Source organism: Pagrus pagrus (genome assembly GCF_965226575.1).
Source record: "Pagrus pagrus genome assembly, chromosome: 16".
NCBI lineage: Eukaryota > Metazoa > Chordata > Actinopteri > Spariformes > Sparidae > Pagrus > Pagrus pagrus.
In genome coordinates, this window is record NC_140200.1 from 24,213,645 (window position 1) to 24,230,096 (window position 16,452).

General features: G+C 42.9%; 1 protein-coding gene across 1 annotated transcript in view; it reads left to right on the forward strand.

Annotated features, from left to right (window-relative positions):
• ptchd4 (patched domain containing 4) overlaps positions 1-16,452 on the forward strand; it is a 65,814-nt gene that overhangs the window by 12,174 nt on the left and 37,188 nt on the right. The window contains exon 2 of the mRNA XM_084377992.1: positions 3,634-4,129. Coding sequence (XP_084234118.1) covers positions 3,634-4,129 — 496 coding nt within the window. The remainder of the gene's footprint in view (positions 1-3,633; positions 4,130-16,452) is intronic.

Below are 16,452 nucleotides of genomic sequence, written 5' to 3' on the forward strand. Positions count from 1 at the left end.
ATCATATCTACAATAAGCTGCAAATTAACGTTGACATTGTTCTGGTTGCAACAACAAACCAGTGTCATGCAGGAATTGTAATTCACATCACAGTGTTGTGTGGGTGTGCCTGCTTTCCTAATTAAATGCACTGCGGGAGGTATTCATCATGCCAATGTTTTAAAATATTGTACAATCAGACCTAGTGAAGAAGCATATGATATATGTGCATGATTGCATTAATCTTTATAATATTCAGGAAACGGACCGTATCTTTACCTCGGTCATTTGTGCTCGTCTTGGTTAGACGTGTTCAGTATGTGAACTAACTATCTGCAGAGCAACAGCAAGAATTGGTATTTTTCTTAATTAAGCGTCTCTATTTTTTAGGACTGGGATTGACTGCTGTTGTAAATATGGACTGATGTCGGCCTATACATGCATTTGTGATGATTAGCTGTGTTACGTTTCAACTCACTACTAATGAAAAAGTAGTTCTAATGCTCTAATGCTGGCAGTGTGGACACAAGTCCTCTGGGCAGAGCTCGAGGTGTGAATCTTCACTGGCCACACGATTCGATCACGATTCAGCTGTCAACGATTTGAATACAAAACGATTCTCGATGTATCTTGATGCATCTCAGCGTATGGCGTCCTCAGTGATCTATGTAACTGCACACGGCTACTTTTTCATCATTTAAATTCCCCCTTTATTCAGAAAGCCCTTCCAATAATCAGACTACAGCAATCTACAAAATAAAAGCTGCATCTTTACAAAATCCATGCCTCAGTACATAAACATTACAAAAACAACAATTTATCCATCTGCAGTGCCTAACACGTTTGTTGTCATCTACAATAATACTGTTTTCACATGGCAGCTTCAAGATGAGGCATCTATTGACTCTGCTGCACACACCTCTCAGAGTTGGACGGAGAAGTTAACCCCTAACCCTGATTAGCTGGGCTTGCTGTAACAGTTATTATTCATGGCTGCAGATGTTTGCTCCAGGTGAAAATGGCTAACGTGATTAGTAATTGTTGTGAGGCAGAAGTCACACTCATGGGTCTCATCCAGTTCGTGCTTCCCAGCGAGTTCATAAGGTCCAACATGAGCCCAGAGATGTCTGTTTAAAAAATACTCTGAGTTTTTATTATCACTCTCAGATGATCTCTGCCCCCCTCCGACATACCTCCTACATAAGTAATGTTAGCCCAATGTCAGCCTACAATTCAAAGCATGGGAGTAACATAACCAATAACTCATAACTAGTATTGTATGCTGTGTTTGTGAGATAGCATAGGCTAGCTGTGATTGTCAGAGAGTTATAGTGAACATCTGTTTTTTCCCTGCTAGTGTGCAACAGGATTTGGTGGCTGTGGCCCACAGTTAGCTGTGTACTGTTGCTAATAAATTGTCAGGGAAACCAGATAGTGGATATGAGGGTTGCTACACTGTCAGCAGCTAAGCAGATATGACAGCACATGATAAAGAGTTTACCTAAGCTGCAGAAAAGCTGGCTAGACACCTTTGGAAATGGTAGAAACGTGCTAACTATGAAATCGTTTGCGAGCACCACCAAGCACTAAAACAATATGGGCATATCAGTGTTATTGATACAGACCTGTTTTAGAAGGAGACTTAACTTAAAGGAGCAAAAAGCGAAATCATTTCACCGCTAGGTTTGCTGTTGAGCACTGCCTGTAGACCAAAACATTAGCCACACCTCCCTCTGCCTCTGCTCGACAATGACAAATGACAATGACAATATTTCCTTCTTAGCAACGACTTTTTAGCAAACCCCCAGCTGGATTTGAGGTTCAGTGATCAAGTTGTTAGAGCTGGTAGAAGCACTGCATAGCTGTGAGTTGCTCCAGTTGCCGATCGCAGCTGACTGCTATCGGCTGATTGGGCTAGAGCCATGGCCGGATCCTGGCTAGTGCTAGCACCGGGAGCTAATGCTAACGTTCCTACTCTTCTCCGTGAGTGAGACCGATGTTTCAGCCTGGTGTGACAGCCCGTGAGCCCCCCAGGTTGTCCGCCAGGCAAAATTTTACAGTGCTAATTGAAATGTTAGCTGCCTGTCGGGCTACTCACCAAACACAACCGTAACGCCTGACCCATTGCTGAGGACCGAGCTGGTAACAACTCCAGCTCCGGACATTAACCCATGCTACATACTCATGCAATATAGCGACAAGTGTGTAAAGTTACTGCAACACAGACAATAAAACAGACATTTGACTTTATGGTGTTACTTGCCTGTCAAGAAGAAGAAGAGCCAGCTCCGAGTCCGACTGTAGCCCCTTTAGCTCTCGTAGCTCCCTCCACCTCGGAAACGCCAGGCCAATGTTAATTCTGGTTTTATCCCTTTCTTTATCGGACAATTTCTTTGCCAATGACCGTTTTTTTTTTTTAGTCTGCTCCTGCTCGTCTTCATTGGAAGGTTTTGTTCCGCTGTCTGCCATTGCAGTTCGAAAATGCTGCCGCTGCCGCTGTCACTACTCACTGGCTGTCGCGTTTGATAGGGAGGGAGGAGGCGGAGTTTCACATGAACGCACATGAACGCGCGGCCGGACCGGCTTGTAAACATGAGGCTGGAGATCAACACAGAGAGCGGGTGTGTGACGTCATCCTATACTCCAGATGAAATTACACCTCTCGTTCTCCATGTAGCGATTTTTTAATTCCTTCAGTCTTAAATAATGCATTTCCGCTTATTGCTCCTTTAAGCTACCTAAAATCCAAGAATACAGTATGTTTCGCTTTAACCTCACAGTTTGTTGTAATTGTGTACCTATGTGCTTTCATAGGGTTCACTTGCTTTTAAAATGTAGAAACGACAACAATTGACTTAATAAAATGATCGGATAGGTATTAGTGCTGTTCACCTCTTTCCTAAATGGAGCTTACTAACATATAGCTGGAGGCACACAGTAATCCTTACTCCAGGCTTTGAAACATCCATTCAGAGACCTCTGGGTAACGAGCAGCAGCTAATTTACAAGAAACACTTTTAATGTTTCAGTTTGTGCAATCCTCTGGTCGTTGTAGTCCTTTTCCTGCTGCTCACAGACTAGTTCAAAATATGAAATGTTGTAACTTGTGGCATAATGTACATCTGCAGTGCTGCCTTGGCAACATTTCAGCTTAAATATGAGAAAGGTTGTCCCAGCAGTTATGCATTTCTTCCTGACAGACTGACATACATTTTTCATTGTCCCGGCTGCCTCACTGAACTCTTCACTGCTCTGCCCAATTCTGCTTGCACAATTACATTATCTCCAAACTCGTGTCACTGTAACATTGCGCATGTGCTGTAAAATCAAATTAATTTAGTCATTACAATGGAGCAGCACATCAACCTTCACAGCATGACTGTCCGCAGCTGTAAGGTGAGTTCATGTCAACGGTAAATCAACAATGAAAGCAAATAGGGCAGAAAACTGTTGCTGCACTGTTCTCTGTGGGCTGGAACTTTCTGCTGTGTTGAACAGCCGGAGGCGCCGATCACACAAAAGTGTTTGCGTCTGCTGATTTCAAGTTATTGGGGTGTGGCCAGGAGCACTGGAGCACTCATTTAATGGTGTATTTTTCTGAAAAATTTTATATTTCATCAGAGCTAATGTGAGATATTTCTAAATCCCCTACAGGATGGCCGTGTGTCCTTCATCGGCCACCAGCTGGGTGGCGTGTCCTTCTCGCCCAACAGCCGTGACCAGCAGGTCAAGTTCGCCCGCGCTGTCCAGATCACCTACTACCTCCGCAACCACGGACCCGTGGTGCAGGACGTCATTGCCGAGCGCTGGGAGAACGAGTTCTGCGCCCTGGTCAGCCGGCTGTCCACGGCAGAGGCGCCCCACGCGACCGACCAGCTCCACATCCAGTCGCTCACCTCCTTCAGCCTGTGGCGTGACTTCCACCAGACGGGCGTGCTGGCCAAGGGGGAGGTGTTGGTCAGCCTGGTGCTGGTGCTCCTGGCCGCCACCATCTCCAGCTCCATGCGGGACTGCCTGAGGGGGAAGCCGTTCCTGGGCCTCCTGGGGGTGCTGACCATCTGCATCGCCAACGTGACTGCCGCAGGGATCTTCTTTATATCAGACGGGAAGTTCAACTCCACACTGCTGGGGATCCCATTCTTTGCCATGGGTGAGTGGGATTCACTCTGTGTTTTTTTCATGTGTGTGTGTGTGTGTGCAGTGGTTGGTTATGGGGCTTATCAGGGGTTGACACTGACATTGGGTTGATTGAGGAAGGGATTAGCTGAATTGTGATGGGCTTTTCCTCCGGGGGTTTGCCGGCACTTCATTGTGTTGTGTGTGTCCATGTGTGCAGGACATTCTTTTGCCAGGAGTTTTTTTTTTCTCTGTGATTTTTGCATGGAGGACACATTCTGTTGTCTGGCAAGGTTTTTCATTATTTCACTGAGCTTCAGGTGATGTTATGCTCAGTGACGTGGATTTAATAATAAACTCCATTACAGTGTTTATCAATCATGAGGAGCAACACAAGGCTAACACACATCATAATCCCAGAGTTCTGGATGGAAAGCACTGTTAGAATTCATTACAGGGTCTGATAGAAATGTATTTATATCATGTTTGAAGTCATATTTTAGTTGTGTCACTGCTCTCTGTCCATTTCCCTGTAGCGTTACTGTTGGCGCCACTATGACTAAACCAGCGTTGGCAATATGGTAACGGCTAGCAGCAGAAATCCTGAACCCGGTGCTATGAGAGGCAGAGTAAAACATCCCGTTGTAACCAGGTTTTGTCACTTACTGATCTAGCAGAAAGACGGATGGTTTTAAACCGTCCCGGTGGTAAGGGGTAGCACATATCAGCGGGGGAACAGATTTTTTTAACACACCATTGCTCTCCACCCAGTGAATGCATGTCCCTTCACGCTTGTTTGACCTTGGTTTCTATCACTCTCCTTCACCTTCTTAGCCTCGTCTATCAGCAGGGTTCTTTGGGGGGTTGTTTCCATCATTCCAGTGTAACCTGAGGATATTGACCAGGGAAAATGATGCCTCTTCCTGTTTTGGTTTTGTATTGCCAGACATGCTTCCTTTGTGCCGTAATTCAACTTTTGTTTTTCTGGGAAAAATCCAGCCCTGAGTCAGACTGAATATCATAGTGAAAGAGAGGTTTATAGGGTACCAATCCACCCATGGATGGTGAGGCTTTATTTGTCTTTTGCCAGTTTATTTCATGTTCAGTGTATTTGTTTCCATCTATTATTCAGTGGAAACCAAAAAGCGTTATTGTGACTTTTCATTGCAAAATCTGAAACCTTTTATGGAGTTTTTGTTTTTGCTTGTATAACATAGTGACTGTGCAGATACAGACTGTAAACATGGGGCGAGAGGAAAACGCACGCAGTATACCACAAGAACCAGAACTTCTTTTCTCTCATAACAAAGTCAATACAAAGACGTGAGTGGATGCAAACAGTGGTGAATTTGCTGTAGGAGGCACAAATGGAGGGAAAGATGCATCTCCAAAGGAAAACAACAGGACTGGTCAGATGTCAACAAAACACACATGCAAGCAGATTCCACAGCGAGTCGGTGCACACTGCGCTGGCTACCCTCACAGACTGTGTATGTAGATACAGATAGATTGGTAACCATAATTTATATTTTTATTTTAAATATTCAATCAGAATATTTCTGTCACACAATACCAAACTCTGGCAGTGACCAGAGGGTAACTTCCTCTATGGAAGGAGGATGTTGCTGACTGCTAACCTTAAGCTCAGATCCTAGATCAGGTTCTTCCTTCTTGATTGGATATGGTCAGTAACATTGTATGGAGTAGGGATGAGTGAGTACACCTTGCCATTATCTGTATCTGTTACCCGTATCCGTACTCAGAATGGGCAGTGATGGGATTTTTTATTAATAAAAAACATTTACAGAACAGCCTCAGAATTGAGCTTCAGATAAACGTTTTTGATCACAAGAGAAAACAGCTGATCAAACCGCTAAAATGTGTCGCCACCAATACCATTTGTTTTCCTGCGGTACATCGTGCCTGGCATGCGCTCCTCTCTTGTGCTGTGCGGTGGGTTTTTCTAGCGTTATTTTAGAGGTTGAATTATTTCCAATCTTACACCACACGGCGCAGAGACGCGCTGCTTTTTCCATTAATTGCTTGATTACATGATGGCCAGATGTGCATGCAGCCCTGACTCACAAGGGGCACCATGCTGTTTTCCCAGAATTACACTTTTCCAAGGAGTCTTTGAAGTGGCCACGCCTGAAGCAACAATCAAGGCCTGAGATAACTATTTGCGTGACAACTTGAATAAACAGACTTCAGTCAGCGTGTGAAAATAAAGACGCACGACAAAAACACTCAAGTAAATGAATTTGTTGAATTAAAAATATCGTATTGTGTCTGAAATCCCCTTCAGGAGCAAAATTATAACAAAAGGCGATTCATACCAAGGGAAACTGCATATCTGCAGCAGCAGGCTACAGCAATAATTTCCAATTATTTGTTTGAGTCAACAAGCCAAACCACAGAGTCCAATTCAAGTGATATCCCTCCCTGCCTTTCCTTCTTATATCTGATGTACTTTGGCCATTTACACTACAGTGTATCTTGCATTTTTTCCCCGCGCGCTTCTAAGGTCACTGGATCCCTGGGGCTTTGGTACAGCACTGCTGCAGGCCGGCTGACATAACTGAAGTTTAAGTAAGACTCGGGAACAGGAGGCTGGATCCGCTCCTTATGACCTAGAGGCAGGGGAGGAGAGGAGAGGAGACGAGAGGGGGGAGGTGTGATGAGGGGGCGGGGGTGGTGAGAGAGGCTAAAAAGGAAAGTCAAGGAGAAAAGAGCGAGGAGTAAAAATGTATGTGATGTATAGGAGACGAGAGTGCAGAGGAAGAGGGAACAGACGGAAGGAAGGGGTGGAGGAGAGGGGAAGAAAGAGAGAAAGTCACATAGAGAGGGAGGTGGAGAAGGGCGAAGGAGATGGAGAGGACTTGATTAAGTCTGTAATTTCATGTGACAGGACCTCAGAGGGAGCAGATGTCCACCCTCCTCTTGGGAGGTCCTGACTGAGACACACCCCTATCACTATATCAACGCCACATCAGGCCAGACACTGAGAAGTGAAATGGATACTGATCCACCATCTGTAATGGCCGCGTGGCGCCCCCTGTTGAGATGTCATCACTATTTAAAGCTTTGTTAAGTTTTTTATTTAAAGAGCAACTCGTAGCTTTGAAGGTCTCACAGAATTCAACATTAAGGTTAAATGGAAATTACATTAAAAGCGAATACATTAATATGTAATTATAGTTTGATTTTTCATAGTTTTACAAGCAATGAAAGCAGAAAATTGGAGAAAAGAAGCAGCAATCACGTTAGATTGCGTCATGGAGTCTGTTTCCCTATAGAACACTCATAACAAATTATGTGTTTGTGACTGTGGGCAATTAAGGTAGAGATGGAAATGAGTAGTAAATTAATCACTTACTAATTAGATACATACTCGACCAATCATTTTTCCCATATTTGGTCACTTCCCCTTATTCTCTATTGTACTGGTAGTGAATGAGTGTTCGCACACTATAAGAAAACATGGTGCCACACAGCCAAGATGGGTTTTAAAAATACTGTATTAGCCAGTCCTATATTAAAATAATAGTAGCAGTAGTTGCTGTTGTTTTTACTATTATTGGATATTTAAGTACATTTATTCTCTGTGATTTCTCGTTTGGAGTGGCTATATTAGGCTACATCAAGACTGGATCCGTGAAGAAAACAGGAGAATTGGGTCTTGTGGGTTCTTAAATTCAGTCCGACACTCTACATTAAAATGAGAGCATGGCTGTGCAACATAGTAGAGTGTACGCTATCTTTATGAATTACTAAAGAAAATGGATACAAGATGCAGTTTCCTATTGTTATGTACTATAATACAAAATGTAGCTAATTAGTTTAAAATGCAGGCTACTAGCTAACGTTAGCTGCTCACTCTTCCCTTCTCATTATTTAGGTTGTTCACCCGTTGGTCCACAGTAGCTACAATTAGCTAGGGCTGCTCTTGAAAGTGTGCTGCTTTGAAAAACTAACAATTTCCAACAGCACTCTGAATTTCCGATTTTTTTTGTTTGCATTCTAATATCCTAATTAATCCATCCTCTTGACTAATTAAGGTGTTTCAGCTGTGTTTTTGCTACTTGTTTTGACACTCCTTGATAGCAAACCTTCCACAGTGAGACGGGTTATGGATCATTACCTCACGCTGAGCGCTCACCAATGTACAAATGCGAATTTTCATCCTTGTTAAAAACAAACTTTTGGATACATTTTCGTAGTGTTAAATTTGACCTAGCTTGACTGCTCAAGTGCAGTTTGTCCATTGTGAGGTGGACATTAAAACTGCCTCGCAAAAGTGTGTCCAAATATCACGATGGATGAATGGATGGATGGATGGACTGCAATGAAATGGTACTGAAATAATACAGTAAATCATCTAAGGCGTGACAGGTCTTTTGGCCCAGTTTTAGCTTAAATTCATTCTTTTTGTGCTAAGCATGTGGTTTGTGTTGGCCACATGCTAACAAACATGTTTCCTGTAGCAGAGATAATCAGACACTTCTGGGCCTTCTTCTGCACAGTCCTGGTTATATACACCATAGACCTAATTATCTTATCTGAACGCAGCCCCATGGCTTCTCAGTTGGTTCTTGTTCCCTTCATCTTCTCTGTGGAGGCTACAGTAACACTTGGGAGTATATTGTGCTATTTGAAGATCATATATGTAGAATTATGTTATGTCCTCATAGAATCTTTCCAGTTATTCTGGTGGTTCTGGTAGTTTTTATTTGTAGTATTCCTTGGGGTTATCATGCATTGTTAATTTCCACTGTGTCTTTTCTTTGTACTACCACTGGAAGGTGCCACAGTTTGAGTTTTTTCTAAATCACCTATTTGCACTCACAATAGTATTTTTGATGGATACAGGTGTGTCAGTGTTGTTGTGTTTGATTGACAGCAGCTAGCAAGAAAATGGGGAAGAGATGCCAAAGAATGTGTAAATGTGTGCTGTTGTCAGCAGTTGTAGACCTACTGGGACCACACCAGTATCTAAACTAAGCAACTTTCCAAGTTCGGTTTTTAAGCTGTTTTATGTATTTCCTTTAAAGGTGCAATACGTAAAACATTCAAGAATTAACTAAAATTATCAACAAAATATGAAGAACTGTTTTTATGTCTGCCTTTATTGTTGCAGGGGTTTCTAATGAAGTTAGAATGCTAACCAGCCAGCCTCGGCCTGTCTTGTAATGCTACTTTGTACTAGCATTGGGCAATTGGACAAATTGGACAAATTGGACAAACAAATAAATCGCCAATCGACGATATGCTCAACCCATCGCCGGTTGGTTTGTTGGAGCCGATATTTTGGTCTATTTTTGACATTTCATTTAGCTGAATTAATGGTGCACCGCCTTGAAGATTTCACTCATTATGTAATTAACCTGTAAGTGCCAAATATCGGAACGGGCAAAATCTGTGGTTTTCTTACTGTGATTAGAAAGTCAAGGAGGAGCAGAACTGACCAGTGCTGGGGAGCAGGGCCCTGTGTGCAAGTTACCCTAGCAAGTTGACAAGCAGTGCAGCTGCGCCACTTGCACTGAAGAGTTGGGAATAAATTCCACAAATGCGCGAGTTCACAAACTTTTAGAAAAATATGATGTGCAGCGTTTTGTATCCACATTTTTCAGGCACAAATACGCTTGTCTGATGAGAGAAAAAAACGCTGTAGCCTCCAGGACTAAACACTCAGTGAATCTCTCAGTGTATGAACAACGGTGACCAAACCAAACTGTTGCATAAAACTAATAGTTTTTATTTAAGCTGTCTAGGCAAAATCGCCTACAGCGCATACAGTTCTCAAGGAGATGTATTTTGATTTATTAAAAAAAGTAGCCTTAAACTTTGGGCTGTAATGTTTGAGTGAAGTTATCTTTTCACATTAAAGACTGCGGATGGCAGAGGGTAAGGTAAAGGCAAATTTATTCAAACAGAATAAATATTTGGTCCACAAAAATCACACAGCAATCACCTAGGCTCATGATGATAATATGAACAGCAGCAACAACCGAGCGTCTCTCGGTGTTAGTTTAGCGTACTCCCCACCCACTGCACGTGCTGGTGCCAATCGATGAGCTGACAGTGGCTGGTTGGAAAATTTTAACATATCGCCGAACCCTACTTTGTACCTCAAGAGTCGATGGTCTGATGGCCTGTTATTTAGTTCAGGTCCCTGAACGTGCGTGCGGACCACACCAATACTGAGCTGATGATGCCCAACCTCTCTCTTGTTACACTCACACTTCACCTCTCTGTCTCTGCCTGAGCCGCCATCTTTTTGTGTCTTTGCTGGGACAGGATCTTCAGGTTCTGTTGCCTACTAGCTGCACGGCTAACTGAGCTAACAAGCAAACGGCAGCTGTAGTCTGGTGCTGCCTCCTATTTCGTTGTAATGACAGGTAGACAGTTCTTACACATTGAACTTGCTGATTGCAATCAACAGCTAAAAACACCCACTGAAAGGCCTTCTCTAGAGCCGGTGCTTGGTTTGTCCGTTCTGAGCTACTGTAGAAACATGGTGGTGCAACATGGCAGATTCTATGGAAGAGTACGCACTCCCACTGTGTATACTAGATATGAAGGGCCCAATCTAAGATTACAAAAACAAATAAACAACAACAACTAAAACATCCATTGGGTGCTATATGACTATCATGATTTACAATAAATAAACCAATATTCTGCTATTCCTTCCAGTAGACTATACTAATAGTTTTTGATCATTGTTAGAATGGACCTGTACAGAAAATTGGCTAGGTTGACCCATTTTTAAAAGGAACACGCCCATGTGTGGTTACATATGTCAGTGACACCTAAGCTGTAAAGCTTCATTAACTCTTCAAAGACCTCTGACACAGAGCTGTGTAGAGGCAAACATCTAAATGCATTAGCACCAACAGTTCCTCGCAGGACGCAGGGTTCCAGTTGAAGAGGTTTGGAACAACCAAAACCTCCATCCATTTCTGCACCTCTCCTGTCAGGCCTGTGTGGTGAAGTGGCCAGCTGAAAGCCACTCCTGAGTGAAAGCTAACCACGCAGCCGGTGTATATGTGCAAGCACTTAAAGCCAAAAATCTCTTGAGTCTGACGAGACGGAAATTAAACTCTGACCTAAGTGCTAAGTGCTGTGTGTCGTGAGGGGCTGTTCATCTCTGTAAGGTGTTGTCATTGCGCTATGATGCTATTGGTAGGCTTTTGTTAGCGCTGGAACAAAGAGACTGCAAGACTTTCGAGTACTTGACATCTCGATACAACCACAACCCTAAAGCCACGCAGTAATGAAACACTCAAAGCACAAACAAGATGCTTTCTGCAACACTGGGACAAAGTTTGATCATGTACAAGTAAGAGAGAAGTTTCTCCTCTGAAGCTGAATGTGGCTCGTTAAAGTAAAGCTGTGTCATGGTTTCCCATTTATCCGTTTCATCAAAGCCTCCTTCCACGTCGTAGTGAAACTGATCCATTATGCTGTCTGAACAATCGAGCTGATGTCATCTCTGGCCTTTGAATCATGCAGAGGAAGGCGCACGGGGCAGGTACCGCCACGTGCGGGTGGACCTTTGTTTAATATGGAGCAGCTTCTCCTCCTGTCTGTCTCCCCTGCGTCTTTCTGCCGTGTCATCTGTGAGCTGGCCAATTACTGCTGAGCTGAGCTTGTCACTTCCTTCTCTCTCTGGATATGTGATGGCTGTTGGAAGTGTAAAAACAGGCGGGCAGAGGCGGAAAGGAAAGGAAGCGGAGCAGGACTCATGAAACATACAGGCTGAGTGTCAGGCCTTAATCAGCTCAGTGTATTGATCCTCCCAAATGCTTTTTTATTTACTTACCACAACATGCAGCTGCTGTACGTCCCACTGGGACATGGTGCTGCTGAACCATAATCCAATCTCTTTCATCTCAGCCAAATTCGACTCACATTTAGAGCATAAATTGTTTCAAATGGCTGACTCCCATGAACTATGTGCAGATGTATTTGTTTTGTTTTAGGTGTAAGCCTTCAGACGTTATCACACACTACACTACTGTACTTTTGCACTAAAAAACCCATTTGTGGTTCCAGCACTTTTGGGTTTATGTTGCATGGAGGTGCACTGGAAAGGGATATCACCACCAAGGATGACAGTAACATGAGTGTGGGGATTCATGCTCAACTTCAGGGATAAGTTCATATCTGTGGTGAATATTCTGAGCACAGAGTCCACTAACTTAGCTATTTCACCAAGTTCAATTATCTGAAAAAGGACATGAACATAGAAATCTGCATACTTTGGTCTTACAGAGTTCATAGCAGGCGTTTCATGCTTGTTTGCGATGTAATGAATGTATCTGGGCAGTTTTTGTGACATCATTAGTTCCCTGCTGGTTTCAATGCATAGGGTTGGGTAGAGAATTCGGTACTTACGTTAGTAGACCGAATTACATTAGTAGAGACTCAGGGTGGTAACACAGAAGAAGAAGGAGCACAAAGACTATATACACACACAACTAACGAGGGGGTGAGCTGCAGGTGGAGTGAGGTGGACCGACACAGGTGAGGGAAATAAACAGAAAAACAGTAGAAACGGGGAAGAGGCTGATGGGCTGGAAAAGATGAAGACACTGGAAAGAAGGAAAGGCTAAAGAGGGAGATGCAGAGCAGGTGTGGAGGGAAAGCAGACTGGTGAGGACCGCAAGAGAACAGAGGGGAAATCACACAATAGGAGGAAATGAAAAGCAACACATGACACAAGAGGGCAAAACTTCAAAATAAAACAGGAAACCATAAACCCAAAACCAGAATCCTGACATTAATGTCCGTTTCTCTAGTGTGACAGATCAAATGATGCATCTTGTGCATGCATCTATATTGTTTCTAGAGCAGCAACAGAAATATTTACAAGTGCAAAATCACCATAAATATAATAATAATAATCTACATGGAAACAGACCGAAAATGTGAATGAAGTGTAGAAAGAATAGAACAGAGACGCCAGTCCTCCTCCCTCAGCTCAGGTGATCCACATCCTGCAGGTACTGCTGGGAGAGGAGGAGGGGCTGCTTTGTCTCAGCCAGAGGCAACGCTTCACAAAAGTTTGACACATTTTAAGATACTGTTACGTGACAGACTAAGCTAAACAGCTACTACATACAGACGGCTTTTGATCAAGCTACGTTCTTTGTAGCTTTCGCTAATAGCCAAGCTAACATGCTGTGCTTGTGTCAAACAGCAGTGGTGGGTGAGAGACTGCAGATAGCAAAGGTTAAAATATCACTTTCCACATGTTGACACGTGCGTGCTTGTTTAACAGGTGTATTGATCGATCATCACCTGGTCCACTTCACTGTCTCCACCGCCACCTCTCTGCTCTGCTGTTTACTGATTTGCCTCAAAGCTTTTTAGTAATCTAGTTACATGAATTCATCACGAGGATTCGTTTCAGCCCTAGAATCCATGAACGTTGTGAATTTTGCTAGCTACAGCTACTGTCATGGCCTAAAAGCCAGTCAGATGAATGCCAAAAGTTAGCAAAAAAATGTGCTTTGCTTTCAATCTGAATGTACATTCATGATTCAGAATCTGGTCAGGCAGTAGTGTCAGACTACAGCTCCACACCCAGCAGTGTGTAAGCAGTAATTACATGTATAAATGAGACAAAACTGCCTCAAAATCTCCAAAGTTACATGTTAAAAGTTTAACATTTTGGTTGTGATAGAGCTTCATCACCACCATATAATCATGCAAACAGGAAGTAACTGCACCTAACCAAGAAATAGTCCAGTAGAAAACCACAACATGTTGTTTTCAGCATCACTTTTCCATATATCTTGTTAACACTGAGTTTTAGAAGTGAGAATCATTTTGTTGTTGCTGTTTAAAGTCTTTGTGGTAAGTTAAGCTAACTAGCTGTTGGAGGTAGCTTCAGATTTAGCACCCACACACACGAGTAGTATCCATCTTTAGTCTAAGTCACTCGAGATGAAGCGAACGAGCAGCGTCTCAAATGTTGAATTATTCCTTTATCTGCCTCAGTTAATTGAGCACTCTTGAAAAAAAAAGCGGCTCCTTTCCTTTTATGTCTCTTCTGTACAAACATGTCTGCCCGCCTGGAAAGTGGAGTAGTTAGACGCTCCTCACAGCAGACACCTCACTTGTCAAAGCAGGTGGAATCAATGACATGAATAATGGCTCTTTTCCATTCAGGTGAGCCACTTCCACGGCTCTGACATGAATGGAGCCATTGTTAATTTATCTGTTTACATCTGCGTTTTTCCTGCTTTGACGAGTCTAAATGACTGGTGTGAAAAGACTCTATATATGTACTGAATGATGGCGCTCATAGGACTAATGTACCAGGTTGCCCCCATAAACAGTGCAGCTGTTAAGTGGTGGTGCTGTTCTAACCGTATACAGATATGTTTGGGTCATTAAAGACGTTTCCTCCCTCTGTGTTCTCCCACATCTATCTGAGCCCGTGTTTCTGCCTGATTTACAAGCTGTTTGAAATTTTCTCTTCCTGGGCCGTGATGTTTTTATAGACTGATATTTTTTTTATCCTGCCATGAAAAGATAAATAGTGACACTCAACATGCGCAGCCAGTCACGCGCAGTGGCCATCTCTGCTGACGGTGAAAAGCCTTCTGGGAATTCCTGCCTGTTTCAATAAGCAGGGCTGGATGACTTATGATCGATCTATGGATGTTATTGCCGTGAGTGGCTGTGGGATGATGGAGGTATGACAGCTTCAGGGTCGTTATTAAGGACGGCAGGGAGGAATCATAAACCAGGTCTATACGTCAATTAATATAGCTCTATGATGATACGGTCCCAGATGGAAAAATACCATTTCTGGAAGAGCAGGCCATTTGGAGTCATACAATACACTCGTCCCAGTGTTTCCACCAGAATTTAATGTTGTCGTGGGCAACAGGATTTTTTTTTATTCTGGGAACTAGATTTATTCCTGGTCCCATTCCCAGGCTCTTGCTCTCGGACTGATTTTATGAAGCTTTTCTGCCCGTTTCAACCATTCTCAGCTCACAGTTATGAAATCAGTGTTTGGTGTTCGGTAGCTTGCCTTCTTTAATTGATGAATGTGAAATGTGTGTTATTTATAGAAGGAGGAGCGTCAATGTTTCTTGCAGGTAAAACTGCTTGTAGGATGCAAAAGTGGCAGTCTCATCAAAGCACACAACAGGAATCACATCTAGAGGTAAACCAAGGAGGACACTTCATGTTTGTAGGCAAGATGAGGTGGTGATGGTGTGAGACCTGTCAGAGAAGCTATCTGTATGCAAGGCGCTTCAGTAACCATGGTAACACATGTGTGTCAACACAGTAGTGCAGGTATTTTTTCTAGGAAGGTGAAACGGGAATTTAAAGCGCAGTGCTTTGTGGTGGTGTCCTATTCCATGTGTCATTTGGAGCAGCTCCTCATTAAAAGTGAAACATAGCGACCACACAGGAACTACCCACCCGTACTGTAATGGTGCACACCCCTCCTTTATTGTCTTCTCTCTGCATGTTTTTCTATTAGCTTGTCTGAGCAACAGAGAACATAAACCATAGGCGTAGTTTCTCATCAGGGACACACACACGTTTTTAACTGACTTGAGTAAACATGGTCCAACTACCTTTGTTAAGCGTCTTTGACCATCTAAATAAGCACTATATAAGCTTATTGTGTTATTATTACTGTGTGGTGTGTTACATATAGGCTACAGCAACAGAAAGACAGTAGTAGCCTACCAAGCTTACCATAAAGCCATAAAACAGAACAGAAAATGAGTTTCTAAAGCTTGGTACTATATGAGGCACACAGTTAAAGCACACTGAATATCAGTTTGTTTGGGCCTATATTATACTGTAAGCCTTTTAAACCATTTAGTGGCCATACACATGAAACTGAAAACTGAAATATGCACACTCACACACAGATCACTGTTGTGTGCATAACAGAAAGATGGCGAGCAGAATCAATAACTGATGAGGAGAGGGAGCTCGCCACTAAGTCGCCCGTCACAACAAGCTGTGTCACATGACCATGCATTTATTACAAAAACAAACATCATAGCATTCAGATGTATTTCTTACAAGCATTTGTAATTTATCGGATCACTCAAAATATTTTAATATAGCAAGAAATATTTTCGTTGGACTTATTTTAGACTCGATGTGGTGACATTTTTCAGCCACTAGGGGAGCAGTGCCCCTCCTGCCTCCCCCCAAACTCTACCTATGACATAAACGTGCATGTTTGTGCAACAATGGATGGATTTTTTTCCCCCTTGACATAGACTGAACTAAGTAATCTTAGTTGTGATTCATTTAAAACTTGTCTCGTATTCTGACTGCTCAGTTGTCTCAGTTGTAAAAATGAAC